Genomic DNA, 18727 nt, shown 5'->3' on the forward strand with positions numbered 1-18727 from the left:
TAAAAAAAAAAAAAAAAAAAAAAAAAAATCTCACACTCTAACATCACCGTTATTATTATTATTGTTGTTAAATGTGATACCAAGTTTGAGAACAGAAATAAACACTGGTATGCTAAAAGGCTTTTTACAAAGAAAGCACAAGTGACATCTAATGACTTGCACATTAATCATCCCCTGTTCTTCTGCTATTCCAGCATACAGGAGAAAAGGAGCGTGGGGTGGATGAAATGAGGGACTATTCAGAGAATAACATTCTCCATTCTCAGACACTGCATCTTATCACATTACTGGGAGATGGCACCCACATAATCATCTGGCCTTTCCAACTTCAGATGTGTTAGGTAATAGGATCACAGGCCAGGCAGCAGGGCTGGAAAAATTCACACAAACCTGCTCACCCGCAAAAAGAGATAACATCTGCATTTGTGTATTATGCTTCCTGCGTACGCTTCTTATGTATAACCCTTTCTAGAAATAAAGCTACAAGATATGATCACTCATGTTGGAGAGAGGAACAACAGCTCATTTACAACATCTAATGTTGTATACTACATACAAAGTTAAATGTCTTATCATTAGTCCTATAAATGTATCAACAATGGCTAATGAGAAACATTTATGATGTAGGATGAATTTTCACATAACCTAATGAGTAAAATAACAGAGAAGGAGCTCAGTTGGTTAACTTCCTAGTCAGAAGACCCTGCAAGTCCAGGAGAGGAGAAATTGAATAAATACATTTTTTTCTGTTCCTCCAGGAAATTAACCTTGTTCATATATAGACAATGGAGGGAAGGATCTACTGTGAAATAATCTTTTAGGTATATCTTTCAGTAGTATTTTCATTTTAAAATGATTCAGTTCAACTTAGTGCTCCCTGCCTTGGTGCCCAGGTTTAAATAAAAACAAAAACAGAAGGTGCATCAGCATGAATTTTTATTCTCTTTATTTCTGCTTTTCCTAGGGAGGATGTACGTATGACTCTGAGCTTATTCAAAGAAACTTGCTTCAGATTCCAAGTTTAAATGAAAGCCATGCAGTTTAAAAGTGTTGGATTTTTCATCTCATTATCTGATTTTATACTTCAGAGAATTGAGTTATTTAAACTTTTTTGGGAAGGGTGTAGAGGGAGAGGCAGGAAATGGAGCATGATATCATATATTACTAGCAGTGATAGAAATTGGTAGTTTTGTGCAAAAATTAACATGGTGGATTTTGAAAAAGAGAAAGATAACACTTGTCAAAGCCTCCTTGTCTAATGTAGGTACAGAACTGAGAGCCAGAAGTGACCTTGTTTTGGGGGGGAGAATTGGTTACATACTGTCTCTGAGAGTGGTCTTACATGTAACATTTAAATAATCATAAAAGCACTTAGCAGCAATCACCTATTAAAGGGTGTTTACCCACACTAATTGCCCTCTAAGGCCATGTCCACATGAGTATGGATGTTTGATTCCCTGGGACAACTAGCGGCAGCACACCTTTTGCTGTTGCTAGTTGTCCCCAGGGAACACCTATGCCACACCTTCTGGCACGTGGCAGGTTACCCCAGGTGAAATAGCTTTACCTTGGTCCTGCAGGCCTCCCAGAGCTGCAGCAGCAGCAATTCTGCCACTCAGAGACTGGCTAGCAGCCAGAACCTGGCTCTAGCCAGCCAGGCTCCAGTTTTGAGTAGCGCACACTGCCCCTGTGTGTGCCACGCCACTTTTTTCTGCACAGGTTTTTTTGACCCCAGATATCCAGGGGTCAAAACAAACCCTGCACTGCTCCCTTGCAGCATGGCGAACAGCTGAACATGCAGTTTGTGGTGCCACAGACATGTCCGCCGCATGACTTACTGCATGGCCATGCTTATCTGGACGTGGCCTAAATATTTTAAAGTTATAGCAATTCAAGCAAGGGTTATCCTTATCCATTTTACCCTGGTCATTCCAAGACATTGCTAGTCTGCTCCAGAGAGGTAAAATGTTTTATCTGCATTCCTCTGGCATCCCAGGATGCACCCCTTTCCAGTCCTTCCCACTCCTTTGTTCTGTGGGCAAACTTTCAACTCTTCTGAACTCAACTGCCCTGGGAATTGGTGCTGGCCCCAAGCCACCGCCCCCTCCTACCTCAAGGGTTACAACCCCAGCACATCCTGACCACTCTAAACACCCAGTGCACCTCACCAGTTTTCTGCTTGCTTTTGCACCCCTGTACACTCAGTTGGCTGTTGGTGCAAGAGGAGCAGTAAAACAATTATCCACTAATGAGCACGGGCAATTGGCTTTTAGCACTAGGCAACTATGTCCTTCCCCACTCATTCCACCCCCTTACTACTGCTGGCCACTGCACCATGGTTCAACTTTGCCACCCCCACCCAATATTCACTTGAACTGAACCACTATTCATTTGAAATGGCTCTGTCAGCACCCCCCTAACCCAACACATGCAGTGAGTCTGCTAGGCCTTGGCTCTGTCTGGTTTGAGTGTTAACCCAACTCCCCTCTGACCCAATCCCAATTCAGTGAAACGTGCAAGAGTTTGGTCCCTTATTTTTTTTTATTTTATTTTTTACTCCTTTCCACTTACTTCTCCCCCTTCCCACTTACTCCAAACAGCTTTTTTTTTTTAAAGACTTCCCTTCCCACCTGTGGTTCCAGCTGAATCCTCCTGGATGTAGAAGGAGGGAAGCCACAGCCCCCATGGTGGCTTGTCCACCCCCCAGTCAACATGCCACACTCCCCACTTTTCTCTCCCACCCCAGAGAACGGATAGTCATGGATCCTGTCCATGTCCCTGCTTGCCAGGTGCTCTAATGGTAAGTCAGAGTTGTTCAGGTCTAAGACGCGTTAAACCCTAACCTGCGACTTCTCTGAAACTGTTTTAATTTTATGCCAGCATAACATTCCACAGATTTAAAATGTTTTAAAGGTAACGTATAACAGCACCCAGAGTCTGAGATTTGGGAAAGATGTAACCAAATAATTCTTTTTGGTCCAACGTTTTTCTTTTTAAAAACAAGGCTTTAAGGAATTTCAGTCCACAACACCAAAGGCTGTGTTGGGGAAAATCAGTGTTTCCTTATTATACTTTGAAATATTAATGTTTTGATTAAAAAGAATGTGTTACTCTTCAGCTTTTTGCCATTCTTCTGGTGTCATAGACTGATAGTAAAATGAACACAGCAGAACACCATGCAGTTTGACAGTATCAATTTGCTGAAAGCTTATTTTGAAACAAGTGTTCCTGTGTTGTCTTCAGTTACTATTCTGTAAAGTTAGTATATTATAATAGGTCAACAGCTAAAATCATAAAAATTGGGTATGATCTTGGAATGTTGGCATTTTAATATCACTTCAGTAACATAAAGATGAGAGGGGACTTTTTTGTATGTGGTTTGATTAAATTTAATTGATGCGGATGTACTTGTTTGACCTATAGCAGGTTAAATACAAATTTAGAGGCATGTGTCCAAATGGGATGTCATCTAGAGCTGATGTTACTGCTATGCTGCTGTGTCTATCTCAACAAAGTGCCTATGTTACCAAAAGTTACAAAACACAAGGGAAAAACTAGCTGAAGAATAGGATTGATTAATGTGACATATTTGAGTTTTTTTCTATAACTGTCTCAACAACCAGTCATAGAGATCAACTTCACCCCCAGTAAATTAAATTTAAATTACACAGTCTTGGCTAGAAAATTGTGCAGTTAATCCAGTCCTAAAAATGAAATTTGATTTTTTCCACATGAGCTCTTTCCTGATTTTTCAGACCCTGTTGGTTTCTGCAAGTATTCCCATCAGTTTGGGTTATTTCATTCCCCCTTGAAGAAAAAAAGAAAAGAAAAATGAAGAAGAAATATATATATGAGTTATTGGTTTTCAGCAAAGTTGAAGACATCCAAATCCAAAATATAAAGTTCTGCACAGACCTTCCTCTTGTAAACAGTACACGAACTGTGCATTTTAGGACAAATATATATTTACTGTGGCTAATTAAAAGACAGCAGTACTTGTCGGTTTTCTAAATCCTTTATTTATACTTTGGATCTGGCTCTATACTGTTTTTCCTGTTCAGCCCATCAGGCCTCAATGTTTAAAAATAACTTGCAACAAATTCACACTGGACTAGCGCACACACTTTCTACGGTTTCTGTGGGTTTTTAGGGAAGAAAATGAAGTTATAGTGTCAACAGATCCAATACCTAGGAATTCAGAAAAAGAAGAGACCCAGATTTTGAGGTTTAATTCCTAGTCTTATACTTGATAATATGTTTTCCAGTACTCATTTGTCATGAATGTCTGCCTGTTATACCTCATGTTATAAAATATCTTTACATCACTCATCTTATTTCCTAATCTCTCCCCTGCTCTTTGATCTATCTCCTTTCACATCCTGACCTTGGCTGGCTCTCTCATCCTTTTACTGAATGTCTCTTTGCTCTGATTACTCCCTGCTCAGTACATGTGCTGGTACACCACCTTCTTACATATATTATTGTAGACTACCACTCATCTAGCACCCAATTTCCCTTCTCCGTTCACATCTACATTCATTGACCATGTTATGTATACGTGACTTTTTCCTGTTTCATTCCAGAGTCTCTCCAGTCTGGTTTCTACCCTCAGCAGTCCATCTCTAATAATTGCATCCCCACCCCATCTCAGTACTTTAACTTACAGATTCACAGAAGCTCAGGGCTGGAAAGAGCCTCATGAGATCATCGGGTCCAGCCCCCTGCTCTGGGCAGGAAGGACTGCTAGAGTAAAATAATGCCTATCTGCTTCCTAATTCACTCTGTCATTTTTTACTGTTCATCATATTTTTGTCAAAATTATGTCCACACTTATTCTTCATGATAGTAGATATTCCTAATTCTCTGTTTACCTTGCTGTCTGTTCTGTGCTGTCTCTTCTTATTAACAATTATATGCCCATTTCTTTTTCCACCTCAGCGTGGTTTGTTTGTTTTTTGATACCGGGATTTCCTGGTATCAAAATTAGAGTTAGCAGGGGGGAACATTTTTTCATTCCTAGTGTGCCTCTTGTGGCATCTCAGCCTGCTTTGAGATACTACGACAGGCACGTGCTCACCCCTCTGGATGCAGCCTTTGACTTCAAATGGACACTCAGAAGCTTAAAGATAATCATGTGCTTATCACTGAGCTGGATTGGCACCATTACCTAAATAATCTTGTGAATATGTCACCATGTTCCTTGTCCTCCCTTTCACTTCCCATTCTATTATTTGCCTCACTTATATTATATAAATTGGATTGTAAATGCCTTTCATCAGGGTCTTCATCTTCCTATGGCTTTTGAGCAACCAGCATCCAGATCCTGATTGGGCACTAGTGCAATATAAATAAATAATTTAAATAGTTTGATTACACAGTTAAATACTAATCTAAAATTATTTAAATAGTAGTCAAAAGAGCATATGCTGTTTATAATTCATGCCGCAGTTTAAGACTATTAGCTTTAACCACTACAATTTGAATTTGCTTGTATTTCAGACTGAATAAAATACGTTATTTAAGGACAAAGGAATAAACTATATTCAGACTAACTGTGGGGTACTCTTTTAAATAAAGGAGGTAAAGTACTGTAGGGAAAATATGCAGAAACCACTACATTTAATGAATGCACAAGTGCTAATTAAATTTTTGCTTCATATTTGCTGCTGTCTTTGAGCCTTACCATGCCCCACACTAAAAATGACTGAGAACGGTACACTTTTTAAGTCTTTTAAGACAAAAACTAGGAAGATGGTTTAGCAAAAAATGTTTCTATAAATTATATTTGCAATTATTTCTTTACTTCCAGTTTTTTTCCTCTAACCTAATGTTAGCCAAGCATGATTAGAAAAGGCTGGCTGAAATATTGTCTAAAGCATCAGGGTCCAAACTCCTGTAGCCCAGTGACTGCAACCCTGGAGACTTCTTGGTATTTATGTACCCCTGTAGAGTCTGTTACTATAACTATACCACAACTGAGTCGTCATTATTTGAACCAAAACAGATTGGCCAGCAGCTTGTTTGCCATCCCCTTTACGAGAAATGGTGGCAGATAGGTGACATCTTATATTCTCATGGTAATGACAAAAGCCATCGCCTGCAAGTTGTATTAATAACGATACTCATCACTGATGAAAATAATAGTTTAAACTTTGGAGAGGTTTTTTACATGAATAAGGGTCAAAAGCTAAGTGTGGAGTTACTCATTGACATCCAGTTTTCCAAAGAGTAATTTTTCTATTTTTATATTGGTGTAATAATTGTGAAATTTTTCTGTCCATCTTCTTTTCTTTTCTTAGAAAGTGACATAATCATCTGACACTTTCAATAGCCAGGTACCACAAAATAAGCTCTGCCTTAAACCCTGCAGACTTTTGAAATTGAATGGTTCTAAAAATACAATAATGTACAAAGAAAAGTAGTTATAATGACAAGAAATCAGGCTGCCCTTCCAGGATGTATACCTGCCATTCTTTTATTTAATTTTTTAAAAATCTCCTACAATTAGATTGTCAGTTTTAAGATGAATTTGGACAATTCAACCAAGAGACAGTCTAATCCAATCTCATATTAGTATGATACCAGCTTGCACGTTATCCTATTAGAAACTCACTGCCAATAGGGGGATTTTCCTCTGACTCTTAAATCCTTGATTAATGAAAACACTCAGTGCAGCGTCCTGCAAATTAGCAGTGTTTATCACGGGTGCTAACAGCAGTTGCAGTTCATTTAGGAAAACTGATTTATTTTCAGTCTTGCCATCCAAATTAGAAAAGCACCAGAGAAATATGATGTACAGTAACTAAAACACGTTACTTTATCTCACATTATTTTGTTGGACTTCCTTAGAGTTGTCCTAGCCATAGGTCTAGGTCCTGCTGCTTTCACTCTGGTAAGATTCTCACTTACATCAATGGGACTTTGCTTCAGAACAGACTTTAGTGTTTGGCCAACAGGAGTTGTTGATATTCTTCAGGTTCGTTCTTATTTACATAATGTTGAATCCAGTTTTAAAAAAGGTTGAAATACTTTACTAGCTTCCATTTCTAATTTGGGTTGCTGATCCCCTTAACTACCATTGTCCCTTTGTTCCTCTTTGGCAGCAGCGGGGTTTGTTCAACACTTCAGTTAAATTATTATTAACTTTTTAATTTTATTTATTTATTTTAAGTATTTGACCCTCTACTTTCATTTCAATACAATACTTTAATCAGTGATTTTAAACTGGCATCATAAGAATAACAATCTTAAGGTGGTCAACAGAATACAGAATTTGAGTTCTTGGAATGAGCCCAGGTACCAACAGCTGTGCAAATAGCTTGAAGAAGAAGGTACGCTTGCATTGGCCACCATCTGAGAATGCCAGATAGCAGCTCCGAATAATTTCTATTTTGGCAGTCACAAAACCAAAGGAAAAAAGGTGAACCCAGAGGTAAAAACAGACCCCATCTTGCACATCTGATATTTGAAAGAAGTGGATTGGTTTGGACTGATCAGGATGACATTGAGATATACATTATATCCTTTAATAAAGAGTAGCCATAATTGGATCACTTCTTGTGTATGTATATGTATACACATCTAGGGTTATAAAGTGTGACATTATAAAGCCAATGGTAGCAAAAAAAATCACACTTTCATGTGTTTCAGGACTAAGCTGTCTTAGTATTGATTCTGATCATTTCAAGCACATTGCATACCGTGAAAACTGAAGTTACAGTCAGTTAACATTACTTAACTCTGCCCTGAGAACAGGATGCTGTACTTGTATCCCTCCCTCACATGCAATGTAATCCTTTATATTCATGTATAACGTGTGTACAAAGTCATTATTTAACAACATTTCTGATAAGACAGACAGACAACTGAAGGAAGTGATTTCTTGCCATGCATGAAGATTCCATGCCTCGTGATTGGCATGAATAGCATTAGATGTAAAGATACAGCATTGTATCAAAGTAGCACATTGACATGTCCAAGGCTGAGGTCTTGGAACTTTGGGGCTCTGAAAGAACAAAGGCTAGTGAAGTGAGGAAGTCAGGGTGACTGTCTTTCCCAAACCAGCCCTCCTACCTGCCCGTTGGCATGCTCAGCAGCTTTCAAGCTCCATTCTCAGCTAAGCATACCAGAGAGGATGAGGGTGGTGGTTCTGAGTATGCTGGAAGACCAACCACCCTCTCTTGTATCCCCAGGCTGGAGACTGTATTCCCACCAAAAACTGGACAAAAGCATTAATTTGACAAAAAACAAAAGCACACCTGGAACAGAAGTTTGGAATGGGACTGTCCCAGTAAAAGTGAGATATACAGTCACCCTCCCTGAGGAAGAGTCACACTTCATATTATAGGAATATGCATGTGAAACTGTCTGTAAAACCAGACACCTGTGTTTTCCGTGTTCTGTGAGGAGACTATATGAGGACAATGTCTTCTCCAATGTTAAGGCTAGAAGGAAAAAGTAAAAATTGGGACTGTGGACATAGAGTGTTTGGAAAATTCAGACTGATTTTCCCATCATTTTCAATTTATTATCTTTATTTGTAGAGTTGGAGCTTAAGTTTTTATTCCTAGGATTTTAAATTCAGTCCACTGATTTTTTAGTTGAGAAATCCTGTTAAGTCCTCTTTTAAACAGTGACATAAACTTTTAATATGTAATCTTAAATTCATCCTCATTCACCACTGGATACTTAATAGGACATTTGCAGCCATCCTTTTGCTGAAGTTCCACTTGTTTCTATGTGGAACAGAAAATAAACTAACTAAACTGCAGGTTTATTTCCATCTCATTCTTTGTGTCTGCTAGTTTTCTCATTGGCAGAATCATATATTGACATAAAAGGCTTTCCTGATTACAGATCTTCACATCTATATTGAAGGCACTGCACTGTGATATAAGATACGTCTTGCATAGACGTTTTGTCTTAGCTTGGGCTATAGCCTTCCAATTATAAAATATTATACTTTAGTATTATTATAATAGGTTTTTCTTTGTTATGCCTCACAGATATTACTGACTTTATTTTTCTAGCACTTCTTTATCTAACAGAAGTTCTGCAAGCATAAATTCATTAATATTTTTGAAGCATAACAAAGGAAATCCTATTATTATAATATGCTTTGCTATAAAACTTCAGTGAGAAGAATAATGTTAAAAATACTGGCAAAATCTGAGTTAGCTGTACAGAAATAAAAATTGTATATGTTCAGTCTTAAAACCCATGAAGAGTATCACTTTGATATAATACATTTCCCTCTATTATTCCACTGCAACAAGTGATTAAATGTAATATTCCACACTGATTAAGATATTTTAGATCCCATAGTTAGCATATGTGCCATACAGGAACAATACAGAAATAGTTGAGCTCCATCTAGCCTGTCTCTTACTGCAGCCAGTAGTAAATGTTTCATGGGAAGGTATGAGAAATCTTGAAATACACAATTAAAGATTAATACGTTGACAGGGAAAGTTTCCTCCTAACAAAATTGATAAATGTTGGGCTTTTGATGCAAAGAATGAGGATTTATCTCCCTTATTTTTGCCCTTTCTGATATAAACAGATTTTTTTTCATTATACTTAAAATGCCTAATCTTTTTCTTTCTTTCTTTTTTAGTTAAAAAAAAATTCTTGGACCTTAGTAGTGATTGGTGTCCGTGATTTCCAACAGCAGGGCCCCAGAACCCAGCCGGAGTTTGCCTGGGTGGGGGACAGTCCCTGCCTCCCGTTCCCCCTACCCTCCCAACCCTCCTCTGCTGGAGCAGACAGCCCAGCCCAGCCCAGGACTCCAAAGCATGCTGGGATGCTGTGGGACTGTGATTTAATTTGAACCAGGAAGAAGTCTGGGACAGAAATTTCATAAACTGGTTTGACCCAAATCAATTAAGTCTGATACTACATTCAAACAGGTTTATCTTAAACCAGTTTCAGCCATTTTGAAACTGGTTTATGTGCACTGAACTGCTATTCTTTTTACAGGTTTAAGTCAGTTTCTGATGACTTAAATTGGTTTATGTGTAACTTCTGTCCCTAGCCATGTACTAATTGAAAGTGTAAATAGGAATCCCTAATTTCATTTCCATATACAATTGAGTACTTTGTGTTGTACCTTGGTACTTGTCCCTCTGTAAATTAAACAATCCTAATGTGTTCAGTCACTTCATATACATTTTTTCCATTTCTGGAACCCATCTGTTTCTGCCCTATTCTGTGTGAAATGCATTTACCCAAACTAAATTCAGTATTCCAGGTTATTTCTATAAGTCTTACCACATTTTCAGTGTTACTTTCTAACCCATTCTTGATATTTGCTTTTGCTTTTACATGAAGCAGAGGTTTTTCATTTAGCTGTTCATTAATGATACCAAGGTCCTTTACTGAGTGGCTATCTATTGTATTTACCCAAATCCAAGAAAACTCTGAATTTAAGATAACCCCCCCAATAATTAGATTTTGGACATGGAAAATGTATAAATTGAGAGAGTTGTCTCAATTTAACCCACCTTCCCCCCCCCCCCACTTCACTGCCGCAAGGGACAGGGGAGAGGTAGGAAGTAGAGAGGCATATGGGGGTTAGGCAGCAGCTAAGGCCAACCATGGTTAGGTGCCAGAGCTAGAGTCAGAGCTATAGCAGCCATATGCCCCCTCACTGTGACTCAAATCCAAGATGAGAGGCCTTTTCCCCTGTCTTAAATATGGGGAGGAAACCTAATCTTGGATTCAAGTAAATATGGCATATGCTCTGGTGGTGGTACAGTATGGTATACAGTTACTTTTTTGAAAGCAAATATATTTACTGAAGAAAAATTTACTGAGGCATTATTATGATGTACATAGCTGGAAGGAACTTAACATATTCTTTTTTGGCTAGATTTCGTGTTCTCAACTTTGTAAGGTAAATATGGGTAGTTTATATATTGGATACATAGAGGCAGGAATAACATTTCTGATGCAAGTACTCTTCCCCTCTATGTTCCCTTTCATGTTAAAACAAAATGGATGAGACTTTCAAGTGGCTGCTTTTGATATCTAACACAGTCCTTTGACAAGTGGGAATTGAAAAGTCAAGCCCCATTAATGTACACTTTGGAGGGCATCACTGCATCATTAAATATTAAGCCTGAAATGCTCAGTTACTTAGGGCTTTCCACAAATCTGAGGGATGGTAGGAATGCCAGCGATCATCTAAGCACATGCTGGATCAATTAAGTGACCCTGCTTGACTATGTTTTTATTGCAGACCACAGATGACATCCTGGTGGCCTCAGCTGAATGTCCCAGCGATGATGAGGATATTGATCCCTGTGAGCCGAGCTCAGGTGGGTTAGGTTAGTCAACTTTTTTATTACTTTCATTTATTTCATATTTGCATGCTGCAGTTGCGTAAGAATCTGGACTCTCAGGTAGATGGTAGGCTTGAATCAGGGCCTTAATTGGTGTACATAGCCAGCTCTTTGTTGGAAAGGAGACAATCTCTGCTAGCAGTTTTTCAGAGATAACTGCTGTTTGAGCAAGTTGTTGATATTCTTGATCTCAATACCCTTATAGATTGGTAAAGAACCTGAGGCAAGAAGCAACAATGTACTGATACTCTTACAACAAAGTGCCAAACTGTTAGAATACAATACTGACATATTTTGACCTAAGAAGAAAGATAAAATATTTTAATCTATGCAAAGTAGTAACTTCCATTAATAATTTTCATAATAAAATGAAAAAGCCACTTTCATGTCCTGTCACAACAAGGCAGCAGTAGCAGTACACTAGAGCAGTGGTTCTCAACCTTTTATGTACCAGGATCCATTTGTAAACATCAATGGCCAGTCCCAACCCAGTGCCTCTCACTCCCAACCTGTTGGCCCCAGCCCCCCAGTGTGTGTGTGGGGGGCGGGGGGTATGCGGCATGCAGGGTGCCCAAGCAGCCCCCTACAGACTGGAACTCTGCCAGCTTGCAAGGGAAAACCCATGAGTTCCTATGTTTTTCTCCTTTAAAGGAGATTTCAGTTTTAAAATTTGTTTTGGAACTCTTTTGGTTGCGACCCAAGGGTTGAGAAATGCTGCGCTAACTAGAGCATGTTATGCACTATTGCCAATACCTGAAATTATGTAAAAATCACGCCAAGATGAAAAAGCATAAAATTCAATAAAAATCTGATTTAAAAAATCAATATTCCTTGATGGATTTTTTTTCAAAAGTTGTTTCCTGGGTAATTTCAATTTATTTTTCATTCAAATTAGGAACGGAATGTATTTGAAATGCCAAAAATGACCCATAAAACAGAAATTCTCCTTTATGACCTGCTACACTCCTTACTTCTGTTGAATAATAAAGGATTTGCATGAATGAAGAGAACTGAAAAAGCAGATCTTAATTTTGTTTTTATAAAAGGCTTTTCCAGTGAGCCACTGATAATAAAACTACTATTTATTTTGAAGGCATAAAAAGACTTGACATTTTATTGCAAAAAAGGCAAATCAGGTTGAATAATATTTTCCTTCTCCAAAGAGCAATGCATTTACCACAGCTCTAAAAGAAATAGATCTTTTGTTAGATTTATTTGTAAAATTAATATTTTAAAAATGTCTGTAAAAAGAACCCAGGTGTCAAAATGGAGTAAGGTAGATTATTCCTAAATTTTTGATGGCTGTGGATTATTTAAATCATTTTCTGTGAATGAACTCTTTATATAGTGCTTTATTTATCACTTATTTTTAGGGCTGTCAGTTAATCACAGTTAACATCTACAATTAACGCAAAACAAGTTAACACGTTCATTTTTGTAACCGGTGTTAATCTCACACATCCATTTTGAGCAGGGGTGGGCAAAATACGGCTTGTCTTGCACCCTCTCCAAACTCGGCCTGGCGGAGTGGACCAGCTCTAGATCAGCTGGAGCCCGCACATACAGCCCTGACCCTGGCCCACCCTTCACCTGCTTTGGGCCACCTGCCTATGCTGAGCAGTAGAACCAGCAGTGACAGCCAGGCATACGTTGCGTTCGGCACAAGGGGAAAGCAGCCTTTCCCCGCCTCTGCTACTGGGCCCTTCTTGTTGCAGCCCCCTGGAGCCTTCGCCAGGTTGTCTTGCAGCTGCTCTCCACTGTCACTGCTGCTTCTGATCCATTCAGTGGGGCAGTGGTAGCACTGTAGAAGACCCATGGGGCAGCCCAGGCATGGACTTTGAGCAGCTGCAGCAAGAACAGCCTGGGTGTGGTGAGGGGGAAATGGCTGCTTTTTCCCTACACTGAGCAGCAGCTTCTGCCCAGCCACTGCCACTGCTCAGCATGGGCGGGTGAGTCTGGAACAGGCACAGGGTGGCCGGGGTCAGGACTCTTTGCAGGAGTTCTGGCTGCTCTGCTGTAGCCAGTGTGAGTCCGGAGTGGGGATGGGGTGGGTCAGGGTCAGGGCTGGGACTGTGTGCTGTTGGTGGTGGCGGGGGAGAAGACACAGGGCGCACAGACTCCGGGCTGTTGTGTGTGGGATGCTGACTCTTATTTAACTGTGCAATCAAAATTGCAATTAATGCAATTAATTTTTTTAAATCTCTTAATTAATTGTGATTTTTTTTAATAGTTTATCGGCCCTGATTATTTTATTATTGACTTTTAAGTATTACAGATGTTATGCAATGATTGCATGCAACTTGTTGGTTGGTTGCCTTCGATTACTTGATATCATTATCTCAGTGCTTAAAGTGTTATTTAGCTATGGAAGTAAAGGTGGGAAGATTTTATATGTGATCCCTGTGTTCCATTCAAGTATAAATAAGTGAAATGTGTGACTGGCCTCTGTAATAGTGTAAATAAATCTAGGGGTATAGTATGGAGTGTGGAGGTTTTCGGTATGGACTGTGGAGGCTTTTGCTTTCTTTGTAGCTGTGAGGGGTGGCCCACTTGTGATCTCTTGTACATATATTACCAGCCTTTTACAGACACAGGATGTTTGCCATGGTGGCAGGTCAGGGTGTTATGTCTTGTTTTGTGTCAGAGTTGATTGAGTAGTTCTACTAAGAGGTTAGATTATAGATTTGTATAGGATGGTTTGGACAGAGATGAATCCTGCCTTGGGCATGGGATTGAACTAGCTGACCCATGGAGGTGCCTTCCAGCCCTGCTTCTCTGTGATTCTATGACAGCAGCCAGATAAGAATAAAATTAAAAATTCTTCCCTAAGACACCCCACTTTATCTCAGATTCAGATGTATGGTTCCCATTGTAGTCAAATAGCCACATGCAAGTGTGGTAATGTGATTATGTTTCAATAAAGGTGAAACAGGTTGTAGCCTGTATTTGTATTCGATTTCTTCCTGGTATCTATCAGTGTAATGAAGTGGTGCTCAATGTTTTCACCTCACAGCCCAGATGAGTGGCGCACAGAGCTGGTCCATGGGCCTAATCAGACCCCATGTGCCAAGTTTCGTCCTTCATAGATTTGGCTGGCTTCCCATGCACTGTGATTGGTCCATGCGCCACCATCACACACCAGGATTGGGCCTTGGGTCCCTGTGCCAAATGATACAGTGCTGGCGTTCCAGATCTGGCTCGCAAGCCAAGGCTGGGCACCTCTTGTGTGACAGAACCATTAGAGAACTTGTACCTCCAAGTTAGTCTGTTGTGGTTTAAAGTAGGCTAGGAAACTCTAGGATAAAGTTCCTTTCCTGTCAGAAATAAAGGATCTGAGTTATTTTAAGTAGCATTAGCCTCTGGCAAAGAAAGTGAAATGTCTAAATTCAGAGCAGCACTTTCCAGGTGATAATCAGTGCACGCTCTATCACCCTGAACATTTCCTACCTTTTGAGGAAGCTATTTGAATTGCAAAGGTGCCATATATCATGTGCAGGACACAAGCACCAAGAATCCAGCTTGTTTGCATTTCAAAGTGAAAATACATTTATGGAATATATTTTGGTGCTCTTTTCTTATTTTCAAAGTCTTGAGTTTAGCAATACAGGCAATTGCCCATCATGGTTCAACGCAACCACATTATTCTACTTCATGGCTTCAGCTCATTCACAGCCAGCTGCTTGGTTGGTTAATAGAACCTGGTGGTGCTGTCCCATTAATAAATGGAAACCATGCCTTTTGGTACTGTGCATTGAAATAATTCCCTGCTCTCCCCAGGAAGGAAGCAATGATATTAGGAATGTATGTGCGCTGTCTCAGTCCTACCGTTTGTTACAAGCCAATAAAATGTTGCCATTGTTCACTGACATCGTAGACATTCTCCAAGACTGTTTAAAGCCATTGATGTAGGACTGCAAATCTAACAAAGCTTATCAAGCTTTGAGCCATGCCTAGTCATTTAGCTGGTAGGGGCAGGGGAGTCAGTGGTGGAATAAAGCTTTCTAACAAATTATCATTTCCATCCAAATTGTGGCCCAAAGGGAAATATGAATGTCAGTCTCTGTGGAAAGCCTTGTCATTAGCTTTATGTCCGGATGTTTAGGTTTTCTATTTCAGCTTTTCTTTGATCACTCAGCTGTGCTTCTCATTTTCTGTTAATTTGAGAACAGCTTTGTTTTTACAGTTCTGGAATCTCAGTTGCCTTTGCTTTAAAGATATTTCTGGGTTAGCACAGTGCTAGGATTCTTGTTCTCGAAAATATTTATTATCCTGCCTGTTTGGTCTCTGATAGATAATGTCCATAGCTATCCATCCTTTCCCCTCCTCATTCTGAAACTCTTCAAAAACTTCTCCCTCTGCAGTTATTGCCTTGATCTCTTGTTCTTTGGATAGCCCAGGCCAAAAGAGCTTCCATTGTCTTAAAGTAGCAGTAACTCTCCAGCACAGCGGCCTTTCAGCCAAACTGTTAGTCATATCCTTCCTGACTAATGCCTTTTCTACAGGTAATCTCACTAAACTCAATGAGACTAGCTAGAGTATAAAATACTACTCAAATGCATGCCTCTACACATGCACTTTAATGCAGAGTAGACCTAATAACTACATTTTAAAGTGTCATCATCTCCACATGCAACATTATTACCCACAGTAAACTAATTTATACTGCAGTAAGATAGTGCTGTCTGGGACAGTACTATTTTAAACTGGGGTAATTTACTGTGCCTGAGAGTAGTTAACTGTAACTCTGGCTCAAACTGCTCTGGAGTTTATTGCTTCAGATTAAGTGCATGTGTAGATGCACGCAGTGTGAATAAGGCCATTGCAATTGGATCCACAGTGGGTGTATATATACATGCAGTTACCCTGCTTGAATAAACTCTGGCACAGTTCGCACCAGAGTTAGCTGCTCCCAGGTGCAGCATCTTCACGTGTGCCCATGTGAGCCAGATCAGAGCAGCCCTGGGCTGGGAGGGGGGCAAGAGGGCCAGCCCCAGGCTCTGGGAGGTGGTGTTGGGGGTAGCTTGGGCATGAGGGTGCTACAGTGTGGGGCTAGTCAGCAGGCAGCTCTGTACTTGTAGTACCCTCATGCCCGAGCCAGCCCTAGTCACCATCTACATGTGTGTTTCACCACACTAAATGACTCTGCCATAGAATAGTACTTGTCCCAGACAGTACTATCCAAATGGCAGAATTAATTGATTTTCTGTGCCGCAATAGGTGCGCATGTTTAAACGGTGACACTTCACTGCAGAGCTAATTAGTCAACTCGGCCGTAAAGTGCACATGTAGATGCACCCAGTGTGGGATTGATCTTCTTCCAACAATTGCCCAGGACTTGCAGAGGGGGAATGAGTGGGCACTAGCGTTGCCATCATTTTTATTGTGAAGTTGCCAACATTGTCATAAAGCCCCAGCACTGTGTATTGGGAGGAGGGGGAAAATCACATGAACATCTCAGCCTTCATCTATTACAAGACAAAACCATAAAGGATCTCCATGATTGTGGGGGAAAAGCTTGAAATGTGGTGAATGCAGCCCAAAGTCTCAGAAACCAAAAGGTAAACAAAAGAACCCAAATATTGTTTTTAAAAACTCACGATTTTCACACAACTTTATGATTTTGGGGAGATTGAGTCATGACTTTTTAAAGTTTAGGGTAGGAAATTCTGAAGGAGTTGTTCTTTCCCTTCAATTTTCTGCATGGTTTGGGTCTCTCTTCCTTGAGTCGCTGTAGAAACTAGATTTGTTCCACACCTCCAGTGATTGCTGCTGGTGGGGCTCTCTACTCATCTTTCCTAATAAGCTCCTAGAAAGCAGAATATATATTCACATCTTCTAGCTTCATTTTCAGAGGCACTGGGCTGAGATCCATTTACATTTTGTCTCTGGCTGCCTGACATCCATTCAGCTACAGGAAGACCCACAGCAGCAATGGGAGACAATGAGGCAGAGTTAGAACTCTCAAGGGAAGCACAGAATTTGTGCTGCAGGGATATTGCATCAATACACTGGGCCCAAGCCCAATCAGATTCAGAGCCATATGGGGATATTTGCATAATGTTTGCCAACAGTATGCTTCATTCAAACCAGAATTCCTAGTTCCAAAATGACAGCCTGCTCTACATACAGTTTGCTTATCATAAGCATATTGATTAGTCAAAAGCTCTAAATTATTGATTAACTAGATTTATTTTCAAAAAGGGGCTCTGTTTCCTGGGAGAAATACGTTGCTACATTGGTAGCTGCTTGCTAGTCCTGGTCTACCACCACCAGCTTTGCTTTGTGCACCTGTCTTCTAAATAATAAATGGGAATATGCGAGTTGTCACAAATTCCTTATAGGATATAAAAATATAGCACAGATTGGGAGCTGCTAAACAGCAATCCCATAAACTTGTCTAGAACATTAAGTCACACAACGTTATAATTGCAGGTTTCATTTTGGTGTACAAACTGCTAAATGTGCTATAATTAGATGAAGTCATAACAAATTTATTAGCATGCAAAACTGAACCAATGCATTTTGTTTGCTTTATGTTTTTGCAAGAAAAGGGAACACATTATGCTTTTACATTCCCACCACCTTCCATTCTCTTGCCCTAAATAATAACAGCGACATCCTTTACTTTGCCTTGGCTGCTTCATCCTATAGAAGGAGTAATAAAACCTTAAAGACTTTGCTTTTTTATATTGATCGTGTGTTGTGAAAAACATTTTTTTTTTTTTTTACTGGAAACCTACCGAAAAGAAAAGACCCAGGAATGGTCTACTAATGCCAGTTTCCAGATTAAGGGATTTACTCTAACTTTTCCCACGCTCTGTGCAGATCTCAGATTTCCATAGAGCTTCAGTGAGGAGCTGTGCTTTGCAGCTTACTTATCCCATTTCTACTGGGCTGGTATTTTACTTGCTAGACTGAATATGCAGCTTACTGTAGCTTTCAGAAAATACAACAAAGGGTGGATACATGTCCAAAATTGGCCGATTAAAATCAAAATTAGTCAGATTAGTGAAAATAGGGATTAGATTTATTTCTACCACGTCACCCTGCATCTTAGAAAAACAAATGACAGCCATTGCATATGTTTGGATGCCCATTAACTGTTTTTTCCAGTAATAGGGCTATGTGCATATGCCCCATTTGAGGATAATCCTCAACATTTCACTTCAAAACCTCATTAGAAATTGGAGTGGTAAGAGATTGGCCATTAAAAAAAATACAGCCAAATCTGTACTAGCAGAACTGAGGAGCACTAAGAACATATTTCTAAAAAGAAAACCTCTGTATTAACATGTACAGGCTTCCTTTCAGGCTCAGACAACTGAGTTATGTCTTCCCACCATTCTTTCTTTTTTCTATTCCCCACTTCCCCCCGCTGAACCCAT

General features: G+C 39.7%; 1 protein-coding gene across 30 annotated transcripts in view; it reads left to right on the top strand.

Moving 5' to 3' along the window:
- The window catches only part of NRXN1 (neurexin 1), a 1443145-nt gene that overhangs the window by 1389121 nt on the left and 35297 nt on the right, over positions 1–18727 (top strand). For 22 of the 30 annotated variants that reach the window (XM_019516265.1, XM_019516286.1, XM_019516271.1 and 19 more), the window contains one exon: positions 11240–11327. In XM_019516265.1, the coding sequence (XP_019371810.1) occupies positions 11240–11327 (88 nt within the window). The remainder of the gene's footprint in view (positions 1–11239; positions 11328–18727) is intronic. The other 8 variants (XM_019516266.1, XM_019516287.1, XM_019516277.1 and 5 more) reach the window with 1 other exon arrangement.

This window comes from Gavialis gangeticus, unplaced genomic scaffold (assembly GCF_001723915.1).
Source record: "Gavialis gangeticus isolate Ggan-Ray unplaced genomic scaffold, GavGan_comp1, whole genome shotgun sequence".
Lineage (NCBI taxonomy): Eukaryota > Metazoa > Chordata > Crocodylia > Gavialidae > Gavialis > Gavialis gangeticus.